Source organism: Typopeltis vanoorti, chromosome 10, assembly GCF_054136105.1.
Source record: "Typopeltis vanoorti isolate ZY-2024b chromosome 10, IOZ_Tvanoo_1.0, whole genome shotgun sequence".
Taxonomy (NCBI): domain Eukaryota; kingdom Metazoa; phylum Arthropoda; class Arachnida; order Uropygi; family Thelyphonidae; genus Typopeltis; species Typopeltis vanoorti.
The window spans coordinates 76,618,252-76,638,984 of record NC_143558.1 but is presented as its reverse complement, the minus strand read 5'-3'; the positions used below and the strand labels follow the sequence as shown (position 1 = coordinate 76,638,984).

The 20,733-nt window shown below is 35.2% G+C and overlaps 1 protein-coding gene across 4 annotated transcripts in view; it reads left to right on the top strand.

Moving 5' to 3' along the window:
- The window catches only part of LOC150102523 (uncharacterized), a 260,758-nt gene that overhangs the window by 74,589 nt on the left and 165,436 nt on the right, over positions 1–20,733 (top strand). For all 4 annotated transcript variants that reach the window (XM_090399321.1, XM_090399318.1, XM_090399320.1 and 1 more), the window contains one exon: positions 10,472–10,722. In XM_090399321.1, coding sequence (XP_090255447.1) covers positions 10,472–10,722 — 251 coding nt within the window. The remainder of the gene's footprint in view (positions 1–10,471; positions 10,723–20,733) is intronic.

Below are 20,733 nucleotides of genomic sequence, written 5' to 3'. Positions count from 1 at the left end.
CAAAAATATGGGAAAGTTTAATCCAGATGATGCACTAAAAATTTCTTTTATTTTTAATTGAGACCTTTAATTCTTAGATTAGTCTAACGTTATCTTTAATTGAATTTATAAATTAAGATTGTTATATGAAATTGTGAATTAATACCTATAATTTATTCATCACTCTGATGAAATTTTACCTCTCTTTAATGCTTAGCAATGTCACATCACGTGGCTCGTTCTACTTTTGAATGATCAATTGTTTGTATTCCACCTTATAAAAACTGTTCCTATCAAGCCACTGAGGATAGTCTGTTAGTTTCAGACTGAAATATTTGGTAAGCATTGAAATATTCTTGTGTTAACGTATTTATAATTCTTAATTTAATGTCACAAGTGCCTCTCAAGAATAATAATAATAAAAATAATTGGCCTGATATCCAAAGATAGTATAAGGTATTTAGATCAATCCTCCTCTCTTTCCATGTTATGAGGTGGCCCTACAACAGTGTTTTCTTTCAATGATGCATATGTGGACTACCATGGCACCATCATGTTTCAGGCATCTAAGCATTCATTATTATAATTGGAAAATTCCTTGTCACATCTGTAAATGAAATTTGTGCATTGCATTATCTTTTATACTGTAAAAACATGCTAAACATTTCTTTTAAAAAATTACAATCATACCATCCAGAAAATATTTTTGTCACCTCTAGATTAGATGTAAATATGACCATTTGATAATAATATACATTTTCACTAATTATTATTATGTATGAAATTGACACAAATGAATGAGTCAGTTAACGAGAGTCAGATTCTGCAGTTGATCTTCTATTTTATTTGGTTAATAAACATGATTTTTTCTTTTAGAAACCATTTATAATTTGTATAACTGCACAAGTTTGTTAAGATTAATGACTGATATCTGCTGTTTGTGTGCTGTAAAATGGGAATAACTTTTCCCATATCATACTGCAAAATTTTGTTGTTCTTATTGCTTGACTAATCATATGAAGATTTAAACAAAAGCTTCACCATTAACTTTGTTGAGGTTTTCTTTTCTCTTAAATGATATCATTTTTAATAAATTATAATAATGGGATTTGCTCTTAAATTTACTATAAACAAAACTTCTACCATGTTTTGCTGCCCACTAACAGCTTCATCTGAAGATCATACCAGAGAATGTTTAAAGGGGAAAAAAAAAATTAACATTTTTAACAGGATTTGTTTTGAAACATATAAGTGTAGTAATAACATGGATTAGTCATATGCCTCAATTACAAAACATTTAAACTGTAAATGCTTCATATGGTTACTAGCATAATAGGTGTCTGATAGGATTCATGTATGAGTGCCTGCCTGGTTTCTGTTTAAGGTGCATGCAATCATGCAACTTACAGAGAATGCCTTTCAGGTAAGGCATTGAGGCAGAAGGCCAATTCATGATGTTATAAGAAAAAGAAAAAATGTGATCACTTTTATTTTATATTCAGTGTTGTCCCAGTTTTCTTTTTTTACAGATTTGAAAACTTCTTCCATTCTGTCTGATGTAAGCTTTGCTAAAGGTATTTGAAATCTTGAATATGCCAGGATATTTTTCAAATTGAATGCTGTCTTTTGGTGAACATAGTAACTTCTGTAGAGTGTGTTCATAGATGTACATGTTATACAAATAATTTATTTTATTTAATTTCCTATATTCCCATAGCATGCTGTGTAATATAGAGATTGAAAATAAAGGTCCGGGTATTTTGAAATTGGTTGTTTGAGAGATGACAAGTTTGATTATTGTTACTTATTTTTTAATGATAGAAAAGGCATAAGATTGTCTATCTTGTAATTTTGTAGTGCCATAAATATGAAGAAACTTGCTGATATTGACTTTAAATAGCCATGAGTTCGCAATTTCAGAAAACATCAGTGGTTCTAAAAAATGAAGAGAGGAGAGAGAGAGAGAGAGAGAAACAGACAGAGGAATGAATGAAAAAAAAGTTTATTTCAAGGAGTAGTTTGTAGCTAAACTATAAATGGGAAAATGAGTACATCATTTCTGAAAGACTTGGTACTTTTATGCATTAAGGGAAGGGCCACTACCCAGATCAGTTTCAACCTTTGTTGAGGTCTCGTCAGTGGGAGCCAGACCCAGAGGTGGTGATACTAAGGTGGAAGTAATGGAGAAGTCATATTTACCTATACAAGTTGGAAAAATGTGTCTCACCTTATTATTATATTACTCTGGATTTAGAGAGAGATGGAAGTTTTTTCCCACTTGGTTAGATTATAATAAATTTAGTTTAATCCTTTATTCAAGTGTAAGCAAACTTTGTTTGCTTACACTTGGATAAAGGATTAAACTAAATTTATTATAGTCTAACCAAGTGGTAAAAAAACTTCCAGCCCTGACATCAGTTAATGGTGAAAGTGACTAAGTTCTTGAAGCTCATTATTGATTGGTAATCACAAATATGGATTTTGCCACTCTTAATTTGTATCAGATCTTCTGGCTAACATTACCTACTTTCTTGGACAAGGTCATTTCCAGAGTGTGTAATCAAGTCTGGCATAGAGGCCTTCTTAGGAGAGCACAGTCATATAGTTTATTTTATGCTTTTTTGTGGTCCATCTCCCTCTTTGGATATTCATTACATCACAATCTGCATGTTTGTTTATTTTATTTTTTTTTTATTCTATACCATTCTTGTTTTCCTTATTTTTCCTGCTTTTTAAATATTATTATTGTTGATACTTTTGTATGATGCCAAGAAATGCTCTTTTGAAGTTAAAAAATGATAGAACAGAAGTTAACTATGAAATTTTCATATCCTGTATTCTTCTCTCTACTTCTGAGGCTTTTTTACTCTCCTATCTTCCAGACTACCATCACTAGGATCCAGTTCTGTGTTTGCCATGCAGTGTTGATTCATGGACATCCAGAAAAGGAAATCCTGGTAATCTTGCTATTTTGGCCTCTACTTCGGTATGTATGTATACATGAAATGGAGGAAGTTGTGGATCTCTAAGTACGCTTGTCATGGCCTTGAAGAGTATTACTCAAACTGCACGAAGAAGGAGTGGGGAGAACAGAAACAAGAATCACTGCTCTGAAGATCAGACATGGAATTTGTCACTTCAAATCTCCAATAAGCTGGGTGTTGGTAGTTCACAGAGTGATGAACATCTACCACTTAGTGAAAGAGATCATCATCAAATTCCTTCTATGTGTCCTCAAGGAGTGTACAGGATATGATAGTACTATATGAAAAATTTACGTCATCACCAACTTCCTATCCACAATTTTCCTCCAAATCAGTCCGTTACTTATCAAGACTCCAACATTATCAGATCTTAAATTTCTAACGTGTATGGCACTTTTTACCATATCAATCCACCTATATCTTGGTCTTCCTCTGGGTCGTTTTCCTGCCAACCTGGCAGAGAACACTTCTTTTGCTAATCTTTCGTCGCCCATTCTGTTTAAGTAACCATACCACCCGAGATTAGCTCTGCTAACACATTCCTGGATGCTGACAATGTCAAGTTCTTTCCTAATATCATAGTTTTTAATATGATACTGCCATTGTTGCCATCTGTTTGTGCCCCTAATCTTTCTCAGGACTCTCATATCTGCAGTCTCCAGTTTTTGATCAAGTGTTTTACTTCTGACCCAGCTCTCAGATCCGTAAGTTAAAACTGGTTTGAACACTGTCTTGTATACAGCTAATTTAGTGTTCTGACTAATTTCTCTCTTATTCCATATGAATTTATTCAGTTGACTTCCTACCATACCGGATTTATTGATTCTGTTGTCTATTTCCATATTTAATTTACCATCTTCACTAAAAATCATGCCTAAGTAGTTAAAATGTTTTACTTGTTCCACAGGTTCTCTATTCACAACACAGTTGATAATTTTCAATATTTCTGCCTATTTTCATTGTCTTTGTCTTTTTAATACTGATGTTTATACCATATCTATTACAACAGCTACTCAATTTAGTCAGGGAATCTTGCAGACTTGTAGCAGATTTATTTAGAAGTATAACATCATCTGCATAAAGCAAAGAGCTGACATTAACATCTCCAATTTTGATATCAGGTTTAATACCACTTTCCTTCATAATGTGGTACATATACATAATGAATAAATAACAGAGGGGATAATGTACATCCTTGTCTGACACCAGATTTAACATTAAACCATCTTCCTGTACTTCAATTCTAACTGCTAACTTATAACTCAAATAGAGACTAAGTATTGTTTGATATAATGCCCTATTGACACCATATAACTGTAGTATTTGAATAGCTTTTCTCTTGGCACCTTGTCATATGCCTTTTCCAGATCTACAAAACTTAAATACGGATCTTTCTTATATTCTCATAATTTCTCAACAATTTGTTGTAAAGTGAAAATCTGATCCTGACAGCCTCTATTTGGCCTGAATCCAGCATGTTCTTTACCAAGCTTCTCTTCCAGAATCCTTCACAACTGTTTCTCAAGTATACTTGCATAAATCTTACCAGGAACACTCAGTAAGGAAATACCTCTGTAATTCTCACATTCGGTTTTATTTCCCTTTTTATACACCCTCTGTCCAAAAAGAAACCGAACTTTTCGAAAATAGAAAAAACTAGTGGTGCCATTTCTTGTATCTTTTTGTTGTCGAAAGCGGCAACCTTCATTGTGGTGTTTCAACTGTTTATGACATTTGTTTCATTAGAAGCCGAGTTATAGTGCCAAGAATGAAAGTGTGTTTTGACGAACAGTCGGAAAATGAGTTTCAAACAGAGAGCTGCAATTGACTTTTGTGTTAAACTTGGTAAACGTTTTACCGAAACGCTTCAAAAAGCATACGGAGATGAATGCTTATCCCATACTCAAGTTTACGACTAGTTTAAGCGATTTCAAAGTGGTCGTGAGATCTTGAGGACGATGAAAAGTCGGGCCATCCAAAAACTGGACTGAGCGAAGTTAACATCCAAAAAGTGCGTGATTTCATCAAAGGAAACCTGAAATCATCCGTGAGTTTGATTGAAGATGAATTGGGGATTCCAAAATCAACTGTGCACAACATTTTGACTGAGAGTTTGGGCCTTCGTAAATTGAATTCGTGATTTATTCCCCCCAAGGTGACCGATGACCAAAAAATGTATCGAATTGAATACTGCAAGGACCTCATTAAAATTGCTCGTAAGGACTCAAACTTTCTTGACACGTTCGTTGCTGGTGACGAAACGTGATGTCTTGAGTATGATCCTGAAACAAAGCACCAGAGTGCTGAATGAAGACCACCAGAAGAGGGGCATCCAAAAAAAAATCGCTTGGAGAAGTCAAAAGTAAAGACAATGCTGATTTGTTTCTACGATTCCAAGGGCATTATCCACAAAAATTTGTTCCGCCTGGACAAACAGTCAATGGTGAGTTTTATCTCAAAGTTTTGAAGCAATTGATAGCGAGAATTTGTCACATAAAGCATGAATATTGTGATGAAGGCAACTGGTCACTTTTGCACGATAATGCACCATCGCATTGTGAGACAGTTTTGAGCAAAAACCAAGTTTGTGTGTTGGATCACTCACCTCATTCACCTGATTTATCACTCTGTGACTTCTTTCTCTTCCCCCGACTTCATTTGCCGATGAAAGGAAAGCGATACAACACCATTGAAAATGTTCAAGCAGCAGTAACTACGACCCTCAACAGTATCCCAAAAACCAATATAAAAAACTCATTTAACGAATTAAATGACCTTACCAAATGCTGTATCAAAGCTGAGGGAGAGTATATTGATTGAAATAAATAATTTGAATAATTATAATTGGCCTGTGTTTTATTTTCTATCAAAACTTCAGTTTCTTTTTGGACAGAGGATGTATATGGGTATTATGAGAGCTCTACTCCTGTCATCTGGAATTCATCCCTCTGTGAAGGCCTTCTGAACTATGCAGTGCAGCCACTGTAAGACTTTTATATCTCTTTTCCTTTCTTTTAGGCTTACACGGTGATCAGAATACATTTTGGCAAATTATAGAGAAAACTACCGTGTTTGAGTAAAAGAGACTTTTATACCTCCATATTTGAGCATTTCTGGTTGAATATCGTCTCCTTCCACTGCCTTTTCACATTTCAGCCTTTTGATGGCATTTTCCACTTCAAGTATTATTATTATTATTATTATTATTATTATTTCGGGCAACTCCGAGGAGTCGACAGACTCATCAAGGGAGGCCCTAACATCATGTCAAGAACAACTATTTGACATTCACACAGTATCCATCATACCTCGCCTTGAACTCATTCACAGTCATAGCACCCACAACAGACTCTGGCAGCTTATTCCACTCATTCACCACTCTCCAAGTAAAAAACCTAGCTCTAACACCCTTGCTAACCACATTCTTGCCCAGCTTCCATGTATGGACCCTAGTTCTCCCACCACCAGTCCTATTCTCAAAAATATCTTCTGAATTAATCTAATAGAAACCCTTCAGTAATTTGAATGTCTCAATTTCCGCCTATCAACCAATTTTTGTAAACCACAAATCTTCAACTTGTTCTCATAAGGTTCATTCCGTAGACCTGCTGTCATCTTGGTCACTCACCTCTGGATCCTCTCCACCTCCTCCCCATCAAGAAGAAACCCTGGCATCCATATCAGTCGCAATGCCCAGTAAACATTTTTGCCAACGCTCCAGCTGCCGATTTGCCCTGTGTATCACTCCGCATAACCAAGCTATCTCACTCATTGCATCAGTCTCTTCATTTTTATTCTCTGATAATTCATTCATTCATTCTGTATGTTTACCTTCATTCTCACTTTCAACGCCACTCTCACAACTATCTGGTACTACCTTGCAAATATCGCTATTTTCTCGATTCTCATTTTTGACAACGATATCACTCTCACGACCTGATACACTCTTTAAATCCTCACATTCTTTACACTTTCTGCACACATTCACTCCACTATCATTGTTTAACCAGACTCCAATCGCTCTCCTCAATGCATACATTTCGCAAACGGTACACTGAATCAAATCCTTTAAATTAAAAAGTATGGATATGTGTTCCTGATTGCATGCCAGTTCAGTGTTTCTTTATCACTGTGCTTCACTGATTGTTTCGTTTAGCAATTTTTCAAAATAATTACTCCATACATCAGGGATATCTTTTTCTCTGGTTTTCCTGTCACCTTTATCATCTATAATTCCTTTTACAGCAGTCTTTCCTCCATTTTTGAGCCTTTTCAACAGCCTCCAGAATATCTTGTCACCTTCCTGATATTTATTTTCTATGTTCTTGCCAAAGTCTTCACATGACTTTTTTTTAGCTAGTTTTTACATGGTGTTTAGCTTTCTTACATTTGTCTCTGTATTCTCTAAGAGCACAAGCTGACTTATTTTCCAGGAACATTTGATATACTTTTTTTCTTTTTCTTCACTGTCTCTTTAATTTCCTGTGTTTACCATGGAGTTTTGATTTTTTTTATCCTTGCACACAACCTCACCACATGCCTCTCTGGCTGAATCAATCGGGGTTTTCTTCAAGGCTAGCCACTGAATCTCCAAAGTTTGGTTGCTGTTCTCAAACTCTTTCATTTTTTCTTCAATAATCTTTGTGTATTTTAGTCTACAATTCACATCTGAGAGCTGCTCAACTTTTATTCAAATTCAATTTTATCCTTCTCAAGACTAATTAGTGATTACTTCCAGTTTCAAATTCTCTATGCACTTTGGTGTCATTCACCAGGGAGAAAACTTTACTATTGACAATAATGTAGTCAATGAGACTTTTCTTATTCCTTTGCCTCTTCTCTTCATGTGAATTTTTGCACATTTTTATGTTGGAACATGGTGTTAATAATAACCAGTCCATGTCCTGAGCAGAAATCCAAAAGGTATTTGCCATTATTATTAGGTTTTCTCTAAATTTTCCCAAAATATTTCTGTATGTCTGCCAATCATTTCCTACTCTGCTATTTAGATCCCCAAACAAGGACCAACTTGTCCTTTTTCATTGTGTCAATTGCTTTCTCTAAAGTCTCAAAAAATTCCTCCATTTCTACCTTAGTGGAACCTTCTGTGGGACCATAGTCACAAATAAGTCTCATTGTCCAGTTCTCCATTCTCATATTTGCCCATAGCACTCTACTTGAGACTGCCTGTCATTCAAGATTAGCCTCTTATTTAGTGTTGAATACTATGCTACCCCTTCTTTTCCTTGATTGTCATTGCCTGAATATGACATTTTTTATTTATTGCTCAGAAAGATCCCACCAGTTTTTGTCTTTTTTGTTTCAGTCACCCCTAATATGTTGATCTGGTACTTATCTAATTCTTCAGCTAACTCCATTTCTTTGCCATTCAAACTTCTTATGTTGATAGTACTGGTCTTTAACTCTGGTGATGTTGAGTCAGGGTGTGTTTTAAGATTTGTTCCAGTAGCTGACTTTTCGCTGTTTGCCCTGGTTCCCTGGCGAAAACAATGGGGTCTTGTTTAGCCTGGCGACGCCCCAGCTGGTATGAAATTCTGTCATGTTGTACCATCATTTATGTTTTGGTTTAAGCCAACAAGAATACAATTTGGCTGGCTAGATCCCAAATTGCCAGCCCATCCTCGTTCATTCAGTATCCAGGTAGATACCTAACAGGGTTCACCACGTGAGGATTGGACATTAAGTGAGAAGCCCTGGTCGGTTCTCTGCTTTCCTTTAAGGCTATATGGAGGTCTCCTCTCAGTTATACAGCTTTGACCCTTAAGCACCCCAGTGAAAGAGATTTGTTCACTAAATATAAATAACTAACCAATTATAAACATTGACTGTATACATTTGTAGCCCAGTAAATAACTACGTGGGAGGGCTAATCCACTTATCAGTGGATTCATCTAGGTATGACAGGGATACATGTGAGTAGATGGAGTAGCAAATCATCTTGTAAAATTTATTGTTTTTGTTATGTATATTTATTTCTATTTTTTTTATTTATATTTTGCTTGGTTTTCTAAGAATTTTCTTTTATTCACTGATGATCAGTATACTCTTTTTACATAATAATAAATAAGAATGGATAATTCCAGTCATTGTCAGAATTATCCACCCTTTCATTAATCCTATGTTTATTTCCTTTTTTTTTTTTTTTTTTTAATTTAGTTTAATTTTTATTTATTTATTTTTGTCAGTGGCTCTTCTCCCTTATCAGTAATAAGTATCTCATATATTCTAATATTTTGTTTTTGTTGGAGATAGTTCACCCCCTTAATACATAGAAAGATTTATTTTTATTCAAGGGTAGGTGAATTTTTACTTATTATGTCTGTTCTTTTAGAAAACTGGAAACATTAAATCCCTATTAGACACTGTAATGCAGAAACATGAAAAAAAGTAGTTTTATTTTAACTAGCAAATGTTATGCTATTTGCATGCTAGAAACAGTTTTATTGTAGTTGCAAAACACAGTATCTAAGTAAATTTGTCCTAATGTCCTGTTCGAAATTTTCAGTAGCAGAAAAACACAAGCTGTTTATAATGTATTTACTGGGTACAGAGAGCACACAATTTATGTAAAGCAAATATTATAAAGTAAAGAAAGATACATGTGTGTGCATTGTGCATACATGTGCATTGTGTCTATAAAACTTGAAATCAGTTCGAATTGCATTTGAGATTTTCGACATCATTAAGATAATTTTACAAATAAAATTTTGCTAAAAAAGTTTCAACTAGCATGTCATTATAGGCATTTCTGAAAATGCAACTGCCCAATTCAGACGCAGCATATATATGCCTAAAGCTAGTGTCCTCCAACAGTTTACACATGTGGACACTGCCTGCAAATATGTTAAGATAAGCCTTTTGTAGGAAAATAAGTTATGAGACTTTTATGCAGATTTCTAGTCAGGTTGATATTGAATTACAGCTAACAACATGATTTACAATAATTTTTAATGAACGTCAAGAGAAAGATATTCAGAGAAGATTGAATAAGTATCTGAGTATGGGAAATTTAATCATATGATAATAATTGTAAGCTGATGAATTTATGCAATGAGAGAAAACAGGATTTAATTTATAATTTAACTTGAAGGGCATATATAAAAATGGATAGCAAGAATTTCAAATCATGAATGTTGACATTCCTGCTTTTTAATAAAACGCATTGCATACTAGTTGTGATCAAAAAAAAAAGTCATTTTCTTTGGTATACTCTCATCAAATAAATAAACATTCAACAGTTTTGCATTAGAATTGTATACTATAATTGGCAACGAACAGCAAGTTGGAAAAAAAATTGGTGAATACCAAATACTGATAGCTTCACACATTATACAATAGATGTTAAATGTTAAGATGGGTATTTTTATAGAAACAATTTAAAAAAAAAGTTTGACAATGGTATAGAAATTTCATATTGGCATATTTATAATTACTAATCTTTGTTCTCCATTTATCCTTAAAACTAAATAATTTCTTTTTTTATATAGAGAAGAGAAGTAGAGCAGCCATCTGTGCCTATTTCATATGTATCTGATATCATGAATGAGATTAGATCCTTGTTACAGCAACTGCGGGAGGCTGTAGCACCTCAAGTAGATGGGAAACCATCCTCTGAATCATTCACTAATTTATCATCAGGTCCATCAGCAGTTGCTTTTCCTGAAAAGAACAAGGATTTCATAGACAAGGAATATATGATGGAAAGCTTAAGAAGAAAAGCTCGTAGAATTATCAGGCAGTATGAACAATTGCAGCATTATTATTATAACAGTATAAACAAACAAGTGCTTAAATTTTTGTGACATAAGTAAATTATTTTTAAAAATTAAAATATTACATATTCTAATGATGAAAGTTTCTTCAACTTGGTTATACTATAAATTAAAGATGACAACAAATTATATTCTTGGTTTTATCTTTTATCCAAGCGTAAGCAAACAAAGTTTGTGCATCATGACTGGACTACTTGTATATAGAAGCTAATAACTTCCCATCAATTGCTTTAGTATCCCATAATGCAATGCATATATTTACAGATATGTATAATGCTATACATTATAGGAAGGGCCACTACCCAGACAGGTTTTGATCTTTATTGGGGTCTCATCTGTGTGGAGCCAGACACAAAAGTAATACCAAGGTTGAAGTAATGCAGAAGTCATATTTCCATATACAAGTAGTCCAGAGGTCACACCTTATTACTAAAATACTCTGGATTAGAGAGAGCTGTCGAAAGCTTTTTTCACATGGTTATACTATAAATTAAAGATGCCAAGAAATTATAATCTTGATTTCATCCTTTATCCAAGTGTAAACAAACAAAGTCTGCACTTGAAGTAACTTCATGACTGGGCTAATTGTATATAGAGACTAATGACTTCACGTCGACTACCTTAGTATCCCATAATGCAATTCACATGTCCTTATGGACCTGTATAATGCTATGCAACCTTCCCACAATGCAAGCAAGACTACACTGCTTGGAAAGAAGTTTGAGGAACAAAAAGTCACGATGCCCACCTTAATAAGATGTAGGCCCTCCTTTCACTGGAATGACTGCAGCAATCCAACAGGACATACTTTTTACATGTATGTGATAGTGATCAATGGGAATTTTGGACCATTCTTCCTGTAGGCATGTATTCCTCTCTTATTCTCACCCGACACTCGAGTTCATCCCACAGATGTTCAATAGGATTGAAATTAGGACTCTGTGGAGACGATTCAAATGTGGTGACATTCGTGTCCATAAACCACACAGTTACAGCAGCAGGCCTTATGACACCATTGTCTTGCTGAAAGAGACAATGGTTGTTTCCATAGAAACGCCACAAAGTAGGAAGTATTCCATTGCATTGTCCACAATATTCAGATACCTCTTGTAGTTCAGTATTCATGGCCCAACCAGGAAAGACAGGACCATACCATCACGTCTCTGAATTTCATAATTCGGGTTACACACTCTAGTAAGAGATGTTCACTGGGCATCTGCCACACTCACACCCATCCATCTGCTCAGTAGAGGGTGTAGCATGATTCATTGCTCCATAACACTGCTTTACAAGCTTCTGTGTCCCACTGTATACACACTCTTTGCACCACTGAAGGCTTTGCATGTTGGTTCAGGTATTATGAAACTTGCATATTACAGTCCTACCATGGAAACTCATGTTGTGAGCCTAGATGTTTTTTTGGAGATTTGCATTCTGGCCAATGCCCAGAACTCCAAATTCAATGTGTCAGCCGATAAATGACAGTGTTTATATATTATCCTTCATAGCACCCTACAGTCATGTTTGGTTAGTGTGAGGGGTCATCTGCTGCAGATAACACTTGCAGTTGACTCCCTGCACTTCCATCTCAGTATGGTATCACTGACTGTAGACCTGGGATGGCCCAATTTGTCAGCAATTTACCAAACAGATAGGCCTTCGACACAGCATCCTATCACAGTGCCTCTTTCAAACTCCATCAGTTGCCCTCTCACAGCCATTTCATCTAAACACAATGTGCTGACTTTGGAGCATCATATTTCTCCAATTTATACCAGCTACAGACATGTGTCTCATTACAGGGCAGAATGCATATGTTGCCCATGGGGTGACTTCTTTCCAAGCAATGTATATATTGACTATGTTTAAATAAAAATTTTAACAGAAATATAATTTCTGCCACAGTACACTCTGGTTTGAACAGAATTTTTTTAAGTAACATTGCTCATTTTTTTCTAAACTAAACAACCTAGCTCTACTACAAGATGTCTCCTATCAATATATATGCAACAGCTCTGTGTTGAATCCTGATAAATGCCTTTACAAAGACTAGCAATACTGCTGAGTTACCATTTCCCTAATCCAACTCCCTTGTCACCTATTATAAAAAGAGCAAATTACTAAGGCAAGACCTACCCATTGTAAAACCATGTTGCCACCAATTTCTCCAGCACCCTAAAGCACGTCTGAGGTGCTGATTGGCCTATTATTTGCTACTTCTGTTTTGGAGTGGGACTATTTTTCCTTCTTTTTATTCTGTAGGCACCTTCCTAGTACTGAGGCCTAAATTAAAACACTAAGGTCAGAGGAGCTGATGATTTGTAAAAGGGGGTCTATTTGTGTTTATTAGTGCCATTTTAAAATGTGGGTCTATTTATGCTATTTGTAATCTCTTCTGTTGCAAACTCTTTTTATTTTCTATTTTCTTCTATACTTCGATTTACTTCTTTTATATCTCTATTCTTCATTAACCTTATTCAATCATCATCAAATTCCTGCCATGTACCCTCAAGGGGTGTACAGGATATGATAGTACTACATGAAAAATTTACATCATTACTAACTTCCTATCTACAATTTTCTTAAAAATCAGTCTGTTACTTGTCAAGACTCTAACATTATGAGATCTTATATTTCTATCTTCTAAGGCACTTTTTACTATATCAATCCACCTATATCTTGGTCTCCCTCTGGGTCGTTTTCCTGCCAACTTGGCAGAGAACACCTGTTTTGCTAATCTTTCCTCACCCATTCTGTTTAAGTGACCATACCACCTGAGATTAGCTCTGCTAACGCATTCCTGGATGCCGACAATGTCAAGTTCTTTCCTAATATTCTTGTTTTTAATATGATATTGCCATTGATGCCATCTGTTCACGCCTCTAATCTTTCTCAGGACTCTCATATCTGCGGTCTCTAGTCTTTGGTCAAGTGTTTTACTTCTGACCCAGCTCTCAGATCCATAAGTTAAAACTGGTTTGAACACTGTCTTGTATACAGCTAAATTAGTGTTCCGACTAATTTCTCTCTTATTCCATATGAATTTATTCAATTGACTTCCCCGCTTTGTTGATTCTGCTGTCTATTTCCATATTTAATTTACCATCTTCACTAAAAATCATGCCTAAGTAGCTGAAATGTTTTACTTGTTCCACAGGTTCTCCTTTCACAACACAGTTGACATTTTCAATGATTCTGCCTATTTTCATTGTCTTTGTCTTTTTATTGCTGCCCTTCATACCATATCTATTACAACAGTTATTCGATTTAGTCAGAGAATCTTGCAGACTTGTAGCAGATTTATTTAGAAGTATAAAACTATGATTGTATAACCTTATTCAATCCTCACTTTAACTTTATTTAATCCTTTCATGTACTCTATTAACTTTTGTATCCTTGCTCTACCTTCACTATTCTTTACCTATACCGGAGATCACTAGAAATTTATTTTTGATATAACGACTGCACCACCAGCAGTCGCCTTGTGGTATAAGAAATATCAATACTTCCAGTAAAGCTTGCTTTCTATCTTAAGGTCTTTCTTAATAATATTTTACAGTCGTGGCTAACACTTAACTTCAATTCGTAACTATTTGTAAACTCCCCACTCACAGGATCGCGTTTAGTTGGAAACAGTGCATTGCGTAAAAGATCAAGTGGCACTCTTTATAAACAAAACAAACGTTTATTTATACTGAAACAATTATACAATTTACACATTAATAAACTACTACTTCTTACTCCACTCTAAGTTTAATACTTAAAGGAAAATTTCCTTTAGAAAATTTACGTACACTTGCAACAATAATACAAATCATTAAACAACTAAAGAGAAAACTATCAGCCCATTTACAATTTAGGAATTATCATGCCTTGTTAACTATAACTATAAATTCCATGTTTCACTTTATATAAACTTCTCTTTATGCAAACTATTTCCACAATATATATAGTAACTTTATAAACTTATCGTCCTTCTAAAACAGTCTCTCATAACATTGATAAAATTACACTGAAAATAAACTCACGTGACTTCCTTTTCTCTATAGTGCACTTGTTCACATTTCCTTTACAGATTCCCTGGCTTCTTTTCCATATCAGGTTTTGGGCTTTTACTTGCAGATTTCAAGAACACCGATATTTCGTCGACGAATGGCTGGTGGGGCCTGAAGCACAAATTTCCCGGCGTTTTGAGACTCGGGCGATGGTCGAGCCCTCATACTGGCAGTGCATTCGGTCCATTGCTGCTGTTCCCATGGTAATTAATCGGCTCCTGGGCTTTCTACTCAACATCACTCGAATGGGACGAATGTCATGGATCGACGATACTCTTTCCTCTTTTCCTAGTGTCGATGTCGATAATTTTTCTAATGCCTTATATTCGGTTTTCACGGGGACCCTGGACAAAGGTTTGAGGCCCTCCCCAAACATTCCCACTCAACCTCTTGACCTTCTCTTAAATGCAGACTTCTAGCTCTCCCTGAAGTACACCTTTAATCTCATTATCAGAACGGCATAGCCATGTTAGATGTATGCTGCCCCTTTTAACTCTAACCTTGAAGGTGCTATCAGACTGGCATGTTTCTTTTACATTGTATACTAAATACTAACATCAATATATTTCCGATTTCTAAGGCATTGTCCTTGAACTTCTACTTACACAATTTAGTATTTATGCTAATTCAATACATTCAATATTTATGCTAATTCCTCCAGGTTTTAATATATGGGCTTTTAGTATTACTTATATAGAAAACTACAATATATTTCCGATTTCTAAGGCATTGCCCTTGAACTTAACATATTCATATATCTTCTGTTTACACAATTTAGCGTACTAATTCCTCTGGGTTTTAATACATGGGCTTTTTGTATTATTTACATAGGAAATTACAAGTTTACTATTGTGAATTTTGGATGTGACCCCTGTAAAAGTCGATGCAATAAAAATGGAGAAATTTATGCTGCATCGAATTTTACAAAGGTCCACCCCTTCACAAAAAAAGGGGGCAAGCAGAAAGGAAACGCCCTAATGTTATAACTGCAACAAATTTGGGCACATAGCCTGATTCTGTTTTCAAAATAAGAGGAACTTTAATAGAAACGTGCACTTTGGATTGAATATGCTGTTTACTAACCACCATCCCACAAGCAAATCAAGGAAATTAAGAAGAGAATTTCAGGAACAACACAGTAAATCCATGACTGTCATTCAAGATAGAATAAAGGGAATACAGTGTGATGTCTTGTTAGATACTGGATCATTGTTCAGAAGATTGAGATCCAGAGTATCTAACTGTGTTACAAGACTGAAAAGGCCTATTAAGCTAAGTGGAGTCACAAATCCCAATATTTATGTGCAAAGGAAATTAAAAGTAAACATTTGGTTGCCTGTTTTCAGTTTGAATGTCTTACCTCATGAGCTACTCATTCTCCCAGAGCCCGCTCTTGACTTAGGACTCAACTGATACTGGGAACCGACTTTTTAAAGAGTCACGGTTTCTCATGTAATTTCAGCACCCAGAAGTTTCCCTGATGGGAGTAAAGCAGGCTACTCGTAAGGGAGATGCTCAGATATTTCGAACAGACAGAGTCAGTGAGACTAGCAGGAAGAACAACCACAATGATAGAGGTAATAAACAAGCTGAGGTGAGTGGGAATGTAAGCAGAAAGGAAGAAATGATCCCTCAGTAATTAGAAACAACCAACAAGATGTGGAGAAAGCTTTTCACATGTCAAGTGTGAAGATGGCAGTAAGTCAAGTGGAAGATATAGAGCTCACAGGAAGTAATGATAAAGGCATAGTGGTAATCAACCTTATAGAGAAAGAAGGACGACAGACATCCTACCAGCTCAGGCAACAGGGGAAATAGAAGGAGAGCAGGGGTATCGTAAAGGGGTTAAGCACACAAGGAATGATGACAATCATAAGTCACAACATCAAACGCACCAGAGAGAGCCCACAGATCAGACTGACTGCCTTCCCGGCTCAAAATTAGATGGCAAACCTGTGTCCGACCCAGAGAATGCATGAAACACGACAAAGAAAAAATTTTCATTCACATTCATGGCTTAAAATTTTTTCATGAAGGGGTGGGCCTTTGTAAAATTCAATGTAGCTTAGAAATTTACAAGCATTTTACATCGATTTTTACAGAGGTCACAAAAGTTTATGTTGTAAAAATAAACTTTGTATAAAGAATGTATATATTCTGATGGGAAATTAACCTGCTCAAATGTAGTGAACAAAGAATGTCTAAAATTAGTAACAACAAGAGAAAATGCTGTGTCACTGGAAACTGTATGTTATTGTTTTAACTAAGTGCTTTGAAAACCTTTGTTTACAAGCTCTGTGTATGCCCACTTTCAAGGTCATTCTTAAGAGGGTCTGCATGGGTCAGACAAGGTTCCGCTGTCCGACAAATCGGATTTTGAAGTACGCTTGAGATAACAAAGAAATGGTTAGCTTTATTATCAGATCAAGGAGTCACACCAAATTCTTTGGGGGTCTCAACCCTTCATACAAGGTCCAGAGACGGAGAAATAAAAGGGCGTAGACGAGAACATCGAGCATCAGCAGTCGAAAATAGAGGACACGACTGTATGGCTAGAGCATGCCAGAAGTCGGATATATAGACAATGTTTACAATAGGTAAAAAGAAAAAGGAGCCACATTATATTGGTTTGATTCTGTTACTTTCCCCACCATCTGCACTTTAAATTTAAAATCATCTCCTTTTATTTGCCACATAATGAAAGAACTTTAAGATTTCTTTTGGCCTCATCATCTAGCTTTCTCTTATAATTACCTTCGGCCTTCCTTCCCATACAGGTCATCCTTCTTTCCTGTCTTGTACTACTCATGGGCATGCTGATCACCTTTTTCTTTATATTCCCTCCACAACTTTTCCTTTGTCTCCAACTCCTGCTTAATGATATTCATCATCCATCTAACTCCTACTTGATTTATCCTTCTGCCTCTGGGTATACATTCTAATATTGATTTCTTCAAACATCTCTTGACCACCTCCAAATTCCTATGCCATGGCACTGCTTAAAGCTGACTCCTCAGCTTGTCATAATCACCTGCTTTGTAATTTCACATATACCCATTTTTTTTAACAGAAAATTCTACATGTCTAGTTATATCCCAGGTCCCTACATGGTCACTTTCCCTAAGCAGAGGCAGCATTTCATTGGTTGCTGTTAAGTTCTGTGATGTTCTATGACAAGACACTAGCTTAAAGCATACCTTGTTGAACCTTGTATCCTCTCCATTCCATGCTTCCTCAGGTAATTATCTCTCTGCAGTATGAATTCCATTTCATTGCTTTGAAAGATTATAAATTTGAAAGCTGTATAAATTCCATTTCATTACTTTGAAAGGTTGCTAAATGAAACAAGCAGTGACAGCACGTTCAAGAGGAATGCAAGCAGAAGTACATATCAATACATTAGGTAGAAAAAGCCATTAAAAACCTGAAATGTGGAAAGATAGCTTGAGTAGATGATAGTCTACTATAAATGCTCAGATATGGAGGTATAAAAGTTCTTCATTGGCTGCACTACATAATCCAGATCAAATTTTGAATGATTGCAGTTGAGCTCTCAAAGTACCTTATTGGTAAAAGGGAAATAAATCTGAATGTGAGAATTACATTAAACCCAGCAGTTGTCTTGCTAAGGTTCATATAAAATAAATGCAATTGTGCATCTGAAGAGGCCAAGACAAATTGTGGAAGGGAAACTTAGAGAATGAAACGCTTGGTTTATGGCACATAGGGGGTTGTCTGGATGAAATATTTACTTTATGATCAGTGATCTAGTTTGGATACTGAGACATTGGTTATCACTCATATTGAAGTTTAGTGGAGAAAGGACAAGTCTAGAGATGATAATTACTAAATTTTATTTAGCTAATAAATTACTATGCCAGTATTTAGGCTTGATCACTAAGGCATCTTCTTCCTGCTGGTGTGCACTCAAGCACACCAGCAGGAAGGCAAAGTGCTGTGGGGTATCTGATGACTTTCATTCAGATACACCATATTTTATTTTTTTTTTATAAATCAGGAGACCTATGTATTAAACAATCTTAAGGGGGGGGGGGATGAAAGAAATTGAGATAATTAAAGATATATTTCTTTCCTTCCTCTTTTGTTTACTATAATGTAATACTTTCTTTTAATATTCTGTTGCGAATTTTAATTATCATTATAATTAAATTTACTTGTCTCTGTGTCTTCACAAAGAAAATGACAGTTATGTTGGGCCAAAAAATATCAAGGAATTATTATTTAAATGTCTGAAAAATATAGTAAAACTGTTTTTCCTACCCTAAAAATTTATTTTACATATTGTTTCATCCTACTACACAGGGTGAGCTTAACTAGCAATTTGAAGTGAGTATGTGTGCTTGCAGACATTGAAGCAGCACAGCTTCAGATTTTTTTTTGTTTTGGTTGTTGTGAAGATTAGAATGAGAATGTGAGCTCTCGTTTAGAAAGAGACCCCTATCTGAAAGTATTCTTCTTCTTTCAAATGGTGATCAGCAACCAGAAGATAAAAATCTAGAAAGCTACTAATATTGTTTTATTAAAAGGATAAACAGTAGTGGTTTGGGGAGAGTAAATTGTTATAATTTTGGTCTAATGTTTGTCTGCTTAACCCTCTGTTTATTCTAGTCAACAGAAGAAACTGAAGTCGGAACATTTCACTTTGCTGCAAAATAGAAAATATTTTCTTCTAATATTAGAGACCAGAAGGAAACTGCATTCTAGCAGAAGAAATTAATTGATTTCTTTAGTAATGAAGGAATTGTTTAGAGAACTGCCAAATCCAACACTTTATTCTAAGTGTTTACTCTCCATGGATGACTTTCTGAAGCAGGGTAATTTTTCTGATAATTGTTTGCACTGAAATCTACTGAGATAGGATAACATTATTTATTTTGGAAGGAATGTTGTCTGAATTAGTTAGAAGCTCTCCCGTATTGGAAATTGAGTGAATTGGTGTATTGGAAAGATAAAATTAATCCTACAAGGGATTTTCAAGCAATTTATTTTGTTTCATTATTAGAATTTTTTTTTATTATTCCTGAAATTAATTTGTGTGAGAGAAGGGTTATCTCTCATGGAATCTTTTTAAGTTAATTTTATGTAAATAACTAGATTTCATTATTTTTTATATTAATTAAACAGTGTTTGGGTATTACAATTCTCTTGTCTTATTTATCTGACTAAGAGAAGTGGATGTAATATATGATATTTATTTATTAAGTTGGGGAGAAACTGGAGTGTTTTAAAATAAATAAATATATTGGAGAACATAGGAAAGATTGACTTCTATTTGGGTTTATAGGTCAGGTTTATTTTCAAACTAAGTTATACCAACTAGTTTCGCCAACTATAGCTGTTGGCTTCGTCAGGGTAAAAGATATATAGATGTAATACCACTTAAATAATAAAACTGTTACACTAAAACTCTAAATGGACCGAATACAATTGCATTTTTACAAAAACAAAACGCGTACATCACACGTATAGAGCGTGTATGATCTCACTTGTTGTTATGTAAGAACGTTCTATAATTTGTAGCAAAATTTAATTCTGGCAAGTTTAAAGATCTAATGAGGGTCTTCCAGATCTCAGACAGAATTAATCCTTGGTTTCTAAGGTTTTGTTTTGAACGAATAACTGCTGTGGCTTCTTTTATCATTCGGGAGCAGAAATCCTCCTCTAAGTAGGGCATGGAGTTTTTGTCCCATTCTATGGTATGGTTTGTCCTAGAGAAATGAAAGGCTAACCCCGATTTTGTCTTCTCTATTATTGTTTACGTCTCCTATGTGTTCCTTTTTCCTGATTTCAAAACTTCTAGAAGTCTGGCCAATACAGTTCAAGCCTCACGATCAGGGGATGTTGTAGACTCCAGCATATTTGTAAAACGGATGACTGTTCTTTTGGAGATCTTAAGAATCG